The sequence below is a fragment of the Sitophilus oryzae genome, unplaced genomic scaffold (genome assembly GCF_002938485.1).
Source record: "Sitophilus oryzae breed Bouriz unplaced genomic scaffold, Soryzae_2.0 scaffold_41_pilon_pilon, whole genome shotgun sequence".
NCBI lineage: Eukaryota > Metazoa > Arthropoda > Insecta > Coleoptera > Curculionidae > Sitophilus > Sitophilus oryzae.
In genome coordinates, this window is record NW_022146996.1 from 5532235 (window position 1) to 5545944 (window position 13710).

Sequence of the window (13710 nt, forward strand, 5' to 3'; positions counted from 1 at the left end):
ATTTCAGTGGTGCAGATGCGAATTCTTTAATTTAGGAGGATTGGTTTTAATAACCCACCATTCTGTGTTTAATTTCAAATGAAAGCATTTTTGAGATAAATCTCGAGCCCAAAATATTTATTAGGATACAAGTTCCTATAAAAACGATCTTTTTAATTAAGTTAAGTTACCAGTGGCGGAGATATTTTTTTTAAATGTGCGTTTTTTACATTTTAAAAACATTGAATAAGAAAAATTGCAGTTTTGCAAATAATTTCCCATGAAATAGGTATATTAAAAAATTACACGTTTAATAACATTCCAAATAAAATAATCGACATATCGGCCTCACAACAAAAATTGGGGGATCTGAAGAATGTGATTCTTAGTATCCACGCTATATCTGGTTGAACCTGCACTATGGCATGTGGTCAATGCAATGGCATTACATGTATGAACCCAACAAATGTGGAAGTGAATGAGGACTATCCTTAAGATAAGTTATCCTATTTTTGAGCTAAGGTTTTTCTTATTTTGTTATTAAACGTGTAATTTTTCAATATACCTATTTCATGGGAAATTATTTGTAAAACTGCAATTTTTCTTATTCATTGTTTTTAAAATGTAAAAAACGCACATTTAAAAAAATTATCTCCGCCACTGGTAACTTCCCTGAATTAAAAAGATCGTTTTTATAGGAACTGGTATCCTAATAAATTTTTTGGTCTCGAGATTTATCTCAAAAATGCTTTCATTTGAAGTTAAACACAGAATGGTGGGTTATTAAAACAACCCTCCTAAATTAAAGAATTCGCACCTGCGCCACTGAAATTCTAAAAATTTTGATTATTTACCTATATGGTAGGAAATTTTCTTCTCTTCAATTTTTTACTCTTGGCTTTTTTCCCTAAAATTCGTAGTTTTAGAGTTATTGAAAAAAAAGTAAAAAAAGGGCCACTTTTACCCCTTGTAGGGGTGGTTTTGGGGTGACGGGCTCAACGCTTCATCGCTGGGGTTTCAGGATGTTTAAAGATCTACAAAATGAAGCTCCATGCAAAATTGCAGCTTGTCTCTAATTTGTTGAAGGTCATCCATGTAAAACGATGTATCGGCCCTGAGCTAAATAGAACGAAATCTACTATAAATAATAGAGACAATAGTGTATAGTATTTCCGAAGGCAATTGGAAATAACTAACACTCTAACTGGAACTAACTAGCACTCTTAATTCGTTTCTCCAGACGACCGATAATGGCGCCCACAAAGACAGTACCAAAATTAAGAATTCCATCCTATTCCAATTGACTTCAGAAAAAATATAACTAGTTCAAATGCGTTTCAAAATTTAAAAAAGTTAAAAATAAAAAATTCGAACACGAACGTTATTGATATTGATGAATTCGTTCTAACTCAGTCTAGTTGGCCATGACTTCATAGAAAGCGCTATTTCTTAAGCTTTTTAGTGAAATAAGCTATAATATGTTTCTTTCCCAAAATTATAAAATATAAAATTATAGAGAGTTATAGCCAATTCTTATCTTTCTTGGCTAATTTCACTTAGTTGGCATAGTGTTCTTATTTTGTTGTGATTTATAACTTATAAAAAGACAAAATATATTAATAAACGGCTCTTTACAATTTCCAATACACAAACTAAAACTTAAAAAAATAATATCACTACATACACTTTAAGTTAGTTTAGAAAATGTCCAAAAATTCCGCCATTGTTTTGAGTACATAAATGCATCTTTTTAAAACTGAATTTCTAGCTATTCTCACGGAAAGTACTGTACCGCCTCTTCGAGTGCCTCTCTTAATTCATAAGTTCTTTTGTTAACCTTATTGTTAACCATACCACATAAAAAATCTAAAATGGATAGGTCAGGTGATCGGGGAGGCCTGCAGTTGGTCCACCTCTTTCTATCCCCGAGTCTACATAATTATGATATAAATAATTTTTAACATTTCTTTCATTTCTCACACAATGAAAGTCATGTTGGATCCACTCTATTAATGCGTGAGTATCTAAATTTAACTTTTCTAACATGTCTTAAAAACCGTTCTCTAAAAAACGTAAGTAACGTTCATCGGTCAACGTATCCTCGAAGCTGTATGACCAAGAAATGTTGAACCAATATTCGTAATCCTACACGCTTTTCTTCATTTGAAAAATTCATATTTACAATTTTTGTTTATTTTAATTTACAAAGTTTGGATGTGACAGTTTTACATTTCTGAGAGCAACAACGATTGAACTTGTTTCCGTGGCTAACTAAGTGAAATTAGTCAAGAAAGATAAGAATTGGCTATAACTTAATTACTAAGTTGTGAAAAAAAAAAACATATTATAGCCGAGATTATAGCTTATATCGCTGAAAAGTTAAAAAAAATGGCGCTTTTTATGAAGTCATGGCCAACAATGGTTTCCATTTAAAAAAAACATGTTTGTGTCATATGTTAAAATGATAGGCTTTAGAAAAAATCTGAGAACACAAGCTCATTAGGCATGTGATTATCTACAACTTTTATCTGAAAATTTTTTGTCTAAAATAGATTATAATGGAATTAGGGACAACTTTAAAATAACCAAAATTTCTTTTTTTCGAAATATCTATTAAGCCATGAACTTTTTCAAAAATCTGAAAGGAGCATATTTATGACCCCACAAAACTGCAATTCTTTCCCCATTTAACCGGCTCTCTATCTCCAGTAGTTTCGAATAGAGAACAATCGTAGGAAACTCACCCTTTATATATAAGGTAAATACCGGTAAACCGGGTCTGGGTTTTGGTCTCGATTTTGGGTAAGTCTTCAAGTCCTGCACTGATCGGTCTTGGTCTTGGCCTTGCATATCTAACGCTATTTCTTGTTATGTAGAAAATGCTCTTAAACTAAAAAAAAAACATTATTGCACAGAACATATAAATTACCTTCTAGGAAACTCTAGAAGCGTGTCTCAGAAGAATAGACAAAGAAGTGGGTCTTTTAAAAGACGAAAAATTCGAAACAGAAAAAGAAATAGACGCCTTTGGCATACCGTTGACCGTCATATCAGAATGCATATCGATGAGGGATAATAGGCAAGGAAACGAACTCACCTATGATGAAGGAGATACAGAATTGAAGAGGGTACGTAGTTAGATATCTGTTAAGTTACGAGATATTGTTTATACAAAGTATTTCAAAAAATATGTGCAATCTTTCGTCGGGAGATTCCTCACGTAAAAATAAGGTTTATTTTTCATATCAACTTTATAATCTTTCGATTTAATGTAATTTTCTTCCAAGTACTTTTAGGGATTCGAATGAAATTTTGAGGGTAAAAGTTACTATATGTGCTACATAATTTAATGCTAAAAAATGTCGATAAATTCATCAGGGGCGTGCATATGGGTTATCACTGGAATTTTTTCGAAAAAAAAACGTGTGCGCCACTGCCTTTTTTCTTTTGATATCAAAATTGTGTAGGCCGTTTAATGCCAATTAAAAGTTATCTCTTGATATTTTGTCGAATTCGGCCTCCTTGATAAGATAAACGCAATTTTATTAAACGCAAATAATAAAATTAAATAAAAATAAAATTAATAAATTATATATTTTACCCAATTTATTATTAAATATTATTACTATTAGTCCAACTTACAGCAATTTCAAATGAAAAATAACGGTATTTAAAATAATTACAAAATATTTAATTTTCAAAAGTTTTAACATTCTGTAACTCTAAAACTATGCATTTCCATACCCATATTTATAGGATTTTTTTTCATATTTTTTGATGAGGAATCAATGAGTACTTATTTAAAACATTCTATAGATATTAAAATTTTTAAAAGGTTACTATGGACTTGGACCAAGGCAAATTAATAAAATTGCGTTTATCTCATCAAGGAGGCCGAAATCGACAAAATATCAAGAGACAACTTTTAATCGGCATTAATCTGCTTATACTATTTCGCTAACAAGAGAAAAAAGTCATTGGCGTACATTCTTTTTTTAGAAAAATATTCCAGTGATAACCCATATGCGCGTTCCTGGTGAATATGTCGCACTTTTTTAGCTTTAAAATATGTCTCATTTATAGTAACTTTTACCCTCAAAATTTCATTTTAATCGCTAAAAGTGCTTGGAAAAAAATTATAATAAATCGAAAAAATATTAAGACTCTAACACCCTGTAGCTACGAAACAAAGCAGAATAGAACCTAATAAGCTAAGATATGAAAAATAAATCTTATTTTTACGTGAGGAATCTCCCCATGAGAGATGGCACATGTTTTTTGAAACACCCTGTATATTCACATGACAAATTCATTAGTAATTTCGTCCGCAATAAAGAATCCGAATAAAAATGTGCAGATATACTAAGATTATACTTAGATTAAAGATTAGTACTTATAACAGCATTTTTTTGCAAATTTATAACCTTTTTGTGTAACTTACTGTGCCTGTCCATTGGCATATAATATAACATAATAATTTATATTATAAGACTTTTACTTTAGGAACTATGTGTTGTGGAAAGTGTAAAGAAGATTTTGATAGAAAGATGCCAGGAGGCATGGGAGAAAATCAATAAATTGAACGAGGTTCGCTTCAAATTGCAGTTGGATATTAACGATAAACACGAATCGATCGAAATCGATCAAGATCAATTGACGTTGGACAAGAATTGTGCTAACATTAGTTTCAAGACGGATCCCTTGCGTCTCGTGAAAAAGTACGTTGGTAATTTGTTTTTAATTTTTTGTTCATACTGTAAACCAGGGAGGTTCACAAGGAAACACCTCGTGCTGGAGTTGGTTGCAGTCAAGCATGAAGTTGTCCACTGAGGATGCAAGCATTGGTCCATTGGTCCACGTTAAGATACCTATTTTCTCAATAGTTTTTTTTATTCATCTCAATATCTTTGTTCTTATTGGAAATATTAGCTTTTGAAAAAGACAGTAACAATTTACAATAATTATATTGGCATTATAGGCATAATTTTGCTTATAGTTCTAATCAACATATCTATAAAATATTCTTTTTCTAAAGTCAGAGTTATTGAAAAGTCATATTATTATTATATTTTGGTAGATACTCTAGAAGAGATGGTTTTAAGTTCAGAAGTTGTATTGGCTATTGATGTTTTACTTGAAGATGGAAGGGATCAACTTCGGGATTTAAATATATCTTTGATTGAGTAACTACTAACAAACAATAATATGATCAGTGTGTTGATTAGGACAAAAAACAAAGGCAAGCTTGCCTTATTCAAAAGAGAATATCTCCAATAAAAATACAACTACTGAGATGAACCAAAAAACAACCTATCTCTAAAATATAACCTTTGACTCTAAAATATGGATATATTGCTAATGAGATAGTAAGATATTTTTTTGTTGTGATTATTTTCCTAAAAAGGTGGAAATAATAAATTCAATGCTTTTCATTAAAAGTCTTTAGGATCAAATATCCATTCGGGTTTGCTCTTTCTCGATGCACAAATTCTCCAGGTCTTAACTTAAACTCCGACTAGGATCCAGTCAACTCGATAATTTCCACGGTTGCTATTCAACACAATCAACACCCGAATAGACAGCTTCGTCTTATTATTTTGATTATAATGCAAGCAACTTTGCACAATAAACAATAACATTTGTAGTACCCTCGATGCTTAAATCATACTAAATAGATACGCTTCTTGCAGCCCATACTTTGTAGCGAAATAAAGCAATCTCAAACTAAGAAAATCGCAATAATAACAGATACAATATAAATTATATTGTTTTACGCTGGCGTGCTACATAATTCTGGAAAGAGCTCATGTAGCAAAAAATTCACTAGAAATTACGTTACTGCAGCAAAATCCGTCTTATCCACTTATATTTGCTTTTTATTGTCATTATTGTTACAAATCCAGCATTTTTTCATAACTTGTATATTTCACGCACAAGTATGATATTACTACTGACGTGTTTTCAAATCCTTACTTAACTTTAGTGATGCAAATACTGCATGATCGAAAAAAAGCGGCGTCGAGATGGCTGGGAAATGACGATCGATTACATTTCCCATAAAAAAAATACATATAAAATGATAGCGTTCTTCATTTCATAGCCAATATTGAACAAACAATATTGAACAGCCATCCTGCAACAAAACCCGCCTTATCTGAATTATTTTTTTGATTTTTCTGTTTAAAAATTAAATATTAATTTTTCTTTCTAGAAAACCGAGATATAAAAGAATGATTTGTTTTTTTATAAATTAACGCTTCAAACATTTGCTAAAATAGTTTTTGCTTATTATCTGGAAACAACGTTTGTGGGGTAAGACCGGGTTTGCAACATATATAGTTGAGAGGGAAAACTTTAAAATCATAAACTTCCTAGAAGCTTGAAGTGAATGAATGAAGGTTGCCAGATATGTTACTGATGCTTGATATAAAAACTGCTTCTTTAAGTTTACGGTTTTTTTTTCAGTGATGTTCCTTGTGGACAATCCGAGCTTCAATATACCTGACATTAAGTCGTATATTTAGACAACGCGACGTTTGGTCTCTTCAATATATGAATCAACGCATTTATAACGTACCTGGTAAATACACTCTTTCTGTACTTGTATATTGTTTTGCTATATATATATATATATATATATATATATATATATATATATATATATATATATATATATATAGATATAGATATTTCTTTTACATATAGAATAGTCAAGAGAGAGAGAGAGGGTATCTTCTGGGTAGGCGGTTTGATCAATGAGTTTCACAATTCCATATATTTTTTGTATGGACTTCTCCAAGTAATCGTTCTGTAGCAATTCTCTCTCTATTTTAATATTATTCAGTTCAGCATTAACTGATGCTTGGTCACTGCATATGATGCTCAATGATATAAAGTTTTAAAAAACCTAGAAGACCGAGCCTGAGATGGAACCATGATGTGAATTGGAAATGGTTGAATATGATGATGATATAAAGTTTTAACTATTCCTTTCTTAGTTGCTTCAGAATCATCATCATCGTCATCAACCAGCCACTAAAGTCCACTGCTGAACGTAGGTCTCCCTCGTTAGCTTCCATAACTCCCTATCCTGAGCCATTTGCATCCAGTTACTGTGGATACGCCTTCAGTCGTCATGCCATGTAGTTGGAGGACGGCCTCTGCTCCTGAATGAATCGTGTCTTGGTCTCCATTTTATAATTTTCTTCGTCCATCGGTCATCGTTTAGCCTTGCAATGTGCCCTGCCCAACTCCATTTCAAAGTCGTTATTTTCTCTATGGCATCCAAGACTTTTGGTCTGTCTCCCGTACTTCGATATTCGGTACTTTTTCTCTCAGAGATAGCCCCAACATTGATCTTTCCATTGCTCTTTGCGTTGTTCTGATTTTGCTTACAGTTTTCTTCGTTAATATTAGCGTCTCCGCACCATACGTCAGAACAGGTAGTACGCATTGATTGAATACCTTTCTCTTCAAACCTTTCGGCAGTGCACCCAGGTGGATGACACTTCTTATGAGAGAACTGGCAATGGTTGAAAACTTGACTACAAGCGATTTTCTAGGAATCTTCCTTACCGATAAATTATTGACAAGAGTGACAGATAAAACCTTGACATTCTTTCAGTATAACAGTTCATCTCTTTTTCTTTCTAAAGTGTGCGTTGAAAGGAGACAAAAACAATTTTTGGTGACCTATAATTTGTTATTCGAACACCACTTTTCTCCTTGTCGGGCATTGTCGAGTCGTTGACGTTGACTTGTCGCCATTTTCTTTCTTTTGTTTACACGCTGCAGTTTGCTTTGTAAATTTAATACATAAATTATATAGGCAAATATAGGTTTTTGATAAAACTCCTTGGTCTAACGTATAGGTAAGTGTTGATAAATAAGTTTTTTTTCATCTTAACATGCTCATTGTCATTCTCCTGATTTAGGTGACAGAAAAGGATCATCAAATCAAATTGAATTTTATATTTTTTCATCCCAGGACCGATAATAAAATATATATTTTATGGATACCTTCCTAAATATCAACGAGATGAGCCATCGGAAGAAAGGGACCATAGTACAAAACAGAAAGGTGATCTTGTTTCTTTCCACTTAGGATATTGAAATTATTATATACTGTAGTCGTGTTCGGCATTATGCTCTGAGAAATATAGATAAACAAAGGACAACAGATATAAAGCATCCCAGAGGAAAAGAGAGGCAATACCTGTACTCTCTCTTTGATATTTGTGAAAGTTACGGCAAAATATTGTTGTAAATGTCATCTTTTTAATTGACCTGAAAACTTCGAGCAAAAAGATGACACTTTCAACAATACCCTGACAGATATCAGAGACGATACAGGTTTTTCCTCTCTTTTCCCCTGGAATACTATTTATAATATTAATTTATTATTCTTTGTTTATCTAGATTTCTCAGAGCACTATGAACGAACTCAGCTTGTATGTTTGAAATAATCGTCCAGTTGGCTTAAAAATGATGATCGATGACATTTCCTATATAATTTTACTTTCAAAATTATGATATATATATATATATATATATAATATATATATATATATATATATATATATATATATATATATATATATATATATATATATATATATCTTCATTTCTCTATGACGCCATTTTTTTCAGTTTTGTTATTATTAATTTTGTCTCTTGATCTACTTGTAACATTATTCTTTTAATTTTATTAATTTATTGTGGTGAAATTAATTTCTGTTGTATATTTGATATTGATATTAAACATATTTTTAAAAAATGCTGTATTTTTTGTGTTTTTACCTATGTCATAATTAAAAATAAATGAAGAATTAAATTTTTTTATTTTTTTAAACTTCCCGCCATGCGTGACAATCTAGTCCGTAGTTCCTACAAGCGATATTGGGGGCGCTAGTAGCAGTAGACTTGTCAACAGTGTCAAATTTAAACGTCATTTTCACTTTCCAATATTTAGAAAGGCGCTTTGAAAATGTATTTCAATCGTCCATAGGCGGCCCAAGTCAGTCCTATTCGTCTGTTAAGCTCGCAAGTTTGGTTATCGCGGCTTATACGTATTTCATGTCCCAAGTACTTGTAAGCAGTTGTTTCTTCTATTTAATATTGGTTAATAGATATTCCGCCGCCTATTCTATTTAATATTGGTTAATATAATTCCAAGTTTGTCATCACTTGGGTTTTTGAGATATTGATTTTTAGTCCCATTTGTTTAGAGGTTACATTCAATTTTTGTAACATTTCTTGTTCTTTATTTACGCAATCGGATATCAAGACAATGTCATCAGCAAATCGCAGGTGGTTCAAGTTTTCGCCATTTATATTTATACCCAATTCATTCCATTCTATCTGTTTACACATGTATTAGAGCAAAATATTAAATAATTTTGGAAAGATGGTGTCACCTTAGCGAACATCTTTTTCTACATGGAAGTTGTTAATATCTTCATGAAGCCTAACACAAGCAGTAGCGTTCTCATATATACAGGGTGGCCCATCAAAAACATTCCGCAAGGCATAACGGCTAGGGTAATTTTTTTTTCAGAAAATTCAAAAACACGTCAATTTTGTTTGTGAGGGGGACAACTTTTGCCTCAAAAATGATTGCAAAATCTTCAACCTTCTAAGCGGGGGTGTCATCCCCCAATTTTTTTCAAATGGGAAGGGGGATCAAGTGGTACCGCAATGAAAAGAGCTTTCTATTCTCTATACTTTCCCGTTTCGTTTTTGAAAATCGGTCGAGTCATTGAGAAAATATGTAGGATTCAAATTTGATAACCTAACCTAACCAAACCAAACATTTATCAGAGTAAATGATGAGAATAAATTCCGTCGACCAATTTGCTGTTTCTTCTTATCATTCCTAGATGTTTACGCATTTTTTCACTTGCCACAAGGTTAAACAATCAGGTGCGGTAGTTGCTAGATAGCTGTTCTGTGACTTGTGCGTTGAAGTTCCTCTCAATATCGTTAAACTTTTTAACAATTATGGTGTACTCACTTGCATAAAAAGTGGAAATAATCGAACTTTATTTTAAAAATAATGGATGTATCGGGTTGCGCAGATATTCAATGAATGCCATCCTGACAAACACCTTTATGGCAAAATTGTTCGCTAGTTAGTAGCAAAATTTCGCGAAACTGGTTCCGTTATGAATAATAAGAGGCAGAGTGAAAATCCTGTAGTAAATGAAGCTATGGAGGTATTCGTATTGGGCCAACTTGCCATGGATAGTACACTGAGTACAAGAAAATTAGTCAATGAAACCGGCGGGAATCGTACAAGTGTCCGAAGGATATTAAAAAAACACAAGTTCCACCCGTACAAAATTCAGTTGGTACAAGAACTCAACGAAAACGATTTTGATCGTCGCTTGCAATTTTGTGAAACTATGAGTGAACGAGTGGCGAATGATAATAATTTCCTATTTAATGTGTGTTTTTCGGATGAGAGTACTTTCTTTTTGAACGGTGTAGTTAATCGGCACAACTGTCGGTACTGGGCTGAGGACAACCCCAGGGTTTTCCACGAGGTGCACACACAAAACCCTCAGAAATTCAACGTGTGGGCTGGTATGTTTGGAAATTCTATGTAGGTCAGTCTAACGATTTTGAGAAGAACTTCAACGCACAAGTCACAGAACAGCTATCTAGCAACTACCGCACCTGATCGTTCAACCTTGTGGCAAGTGAAAAAAGGCGTAAACATCTAGAAATAATAAGAAAAAACAGCAAATTGGTCGAAGGAATTTATCCTTATCATTTACTGTGATAAATGTTTAAATAAACTTTTCAAATTTCAATCCTTCAAATTTTCTCAATGACTCGACCGATTTTCAAAAACGAAGCGGGGAAATATAGAGAATAGAAAGCTCTTTTCATTGCTGCGCCACTTGACCCCCCTTCCCATTTGAAAAAAGTGGGGGGATGACAGCCCCGCTTAGAGGGTTGAAGATTTTGCAATCATTTTTGGGGCAAAAGTTGTCCCCCTCACAAACAAAATTGACGTGTTTTTGGATTTTTTGAAAAAAAAATACCCTGGCCGTTATGCCTTGCGGAACGTTTTCGAAGGGCCACCCTGTATATTTAATCACTGTGACGTACCGATAATCTATACGAGAGCCAACTAGGGATTTTAATATTTTTTGTTGACTGATGGTATCAATGCCTTTTCGTAATCGACAAACACTAAAACTAACGGTCTATTGTATTCGACCGATTTCTCCATTAGCTAGAGTTTCTTTTTTTTTTTTGCTTCAGAATGTTTTGACCGAAAACTTAAATACTGTCCCGTGTATGTCAATTTTCTATATAAAAAAGTACCAATAAATCCCCAATTCCTACTGACAAGGCTATCTAGAAAAAAGACAGATGTTTTTCTCTTTCTCAGTCGTAAAATTGAGAGAGACCATATTAAATGGACCAACGATGGCATCCTAAGCGGATAACCTCGCGCTTATCAGCACCCAATTTTATCACGAGTGGGTGGGATTCCTCTAGAATATAAGCTCAAAAGTTTAAGGATTTAGATTAGTTTACACTTTTACAAGCATCTGACCGAAACGTTGTGTAAGTTAATTAAAAATATAGACAATGGAAGTTCCCAATTCTTTTAGTATCATCCATAGTAAAAAATACTCTGTGGCTTTACATAAAATAAATATTTTTACAGTAATACTCTGGTACTTAAATTTCACTATTTCAGTTCGATTCCTAACGAGGCATGGCTGGAGCACACTCGCAGCGTAAAACAATTAGCCGACAACGAACTAGCGGACACGCTGCGTCTGCGCGAAACATTGTTCGTTGTTCGCGAACGCTCCAAAAATGATATGCTTGCGCAGCGCGATAGAGTCGATTTTGTACTGCGCAAACGCATCTACCAGACGCAGAAGGCCAGGAACGAGATTGAATGGCAGCAGTTAAAGATGCGTGAAGAGATGAAAAAGGTATCGTTTAATTATTTTATTTGAAGGCTTATAAGTATGAAGATTTGTTCTGATTTTAAATGTCCTATTATCATTATATATATAATATAATAATTAAAACATGTACTATAAGTTTCAATCTGTTGCAACAAGTAGATTTTTGTAAGATTTTGAAAAAAAAATATATTTCGAATTATTGTCATTTTTGTTAATGTCATTTGTTGCGATTTTTAACCGATCACTAAAGAGGTTATAGGTTCGATAATAAATATTATTATAAAGTATTTTAGGTAGTGCAACCAAGATGAGGTGTACGATAACAAATAGTATAACGATTGTAGATTCTCTTCTAGTATACTTTCTGAAGTTTGAAGTATTTTCTTTAATACGAGGTATATTTTCAGGTAGAGAAGGAAATCAGAACCTTAGAAGATGCTCTGCTGGCGAAGTGTGATGCTCTTAAATTGGCTGAAACTCGATTAGAAAATAGGTATTTTATATTAACTTTTAGTTTATCTAGGTTCTCAAAAACAAAATATACATGTCTATGCAATACTTCTATAACTGTATCAAATTTATTTTATCAAGTTATCCATCTTGGCGCTGGTGACATATTACTACATATTCCAACAATTGCAAAAATATAATTCTCAAGTACATATGTATATTTTAAAATTTAGAAAATCTAGGAACTAGTGGGGTTGCAGTCGGAAGGGTTTAAAATAGAATTAATACACTTTGCTAATTGTCAAGCTTTCGGAATTTATTCATTCCTTCCTCAGGACATCAACGTGGTACAAGAGACCTTCATAAAAAACTACATTAACAAAAAATTGGCTTGTGGGATGCATTGAAAACTCCACCGTGAAGCATCGCTGACCAGTCAATTACAAATAAGAGGGCTCTCTTGTTTTTTTGTCGGTTGCTTTGCGCCTTCACGCCTTAGATTGAGACGCAATTGAATTTTTAATCGAACATCTCTCAATTATTTCAATGTTTTAAATAAAAATCAGGCGGCTTAACCGCCCCAAGAGAGTCCTCTTATTTGTGGTTGACTGGTCAGCGATGCTTCATGGTGGAGTTTTCAATGCATCCCACAAGCCAATTTTTTGTTAATGTATTTTTTTATGAAGGTCTCTTGTACCACGTAGATGTCCTGAGAAAGGAATGAATAAATTCCGAAAGCTTGACAATTAACAAAGTGTATTAATTCTATTTTAAACCCTTCCGACTGCAACCCCACTCTTTCTTACTAGTCAGTCGATACTACTGCCTGCTTTTAAAATGTATATATTAGTATCTATTATAAAATTACTGAATTATGCATTTTTACAGATCGTATCGACCCGGTTTTGAACTGGCAAGGGACGAGCCCGAACAAGGACTCAAAAATGAAGTACTGCAACTGAGACAGACGCGCAAAGACCTCCAGGACAAGATAAACTGTGCCAAAGCCACCTACAACGCTCTAGAAGACCGTCAAGTGGCGATCGATCGTGATCTGAACAATAAGAATCAGTCTTTGATGACTGACATTCGCTGTTTGGATATGAGAGCGAGGTTAAGAAAGGGTGAATTCGGTGGTTCGGAATCCGAAACAGATAGGAATATCATTTTGACAAAAATGGAAAAAGAAATACCATCGACGTAGATACTTACATGTATTCTGTATTTTTTCTATTGAAATTGTATGTACCATTTTGCATATTACGTATCTAACTAATCTAGTAGAATCAGTTTTATAAATCATTGTATGCCTGCGAATGAATAATAAAGCACACTCAGTATCGTA

The 13710-nt window shown here is 33.2% G+C and overlaps 1 protein-coding gene across 1 annotated transcript in view; it reads left to right on the top strand.

Moving 5' to 3' along the window:
• Positions 1-13710, top strand: part of LOC115885793 (tektin-2) — a 34164-nt gene extending 20454 nt beyond the window's left edge. Inside the window, exons 3-7 of the mRNA XM_030904816.1 lie at positions 2916-3107; positions 4483-4697; positions 11696-11939; positions 12323-12408; positions 13254-13710. Of these exons, the coding sequence (XP_030760676.1) occupies positions 2916-3107; positions 4483-4697; positions 11696-11939; positions 12323-12408; positions 13254-13569 (1053 nt within the window). The 3' untranslated portion in view covers positions 13570-13710. The remainder of the gene's footprint in view (positions 1-2915; positions 3108-4482; positions 4698-11695; positions 11940-12322; positions 12409-13253) is intronic.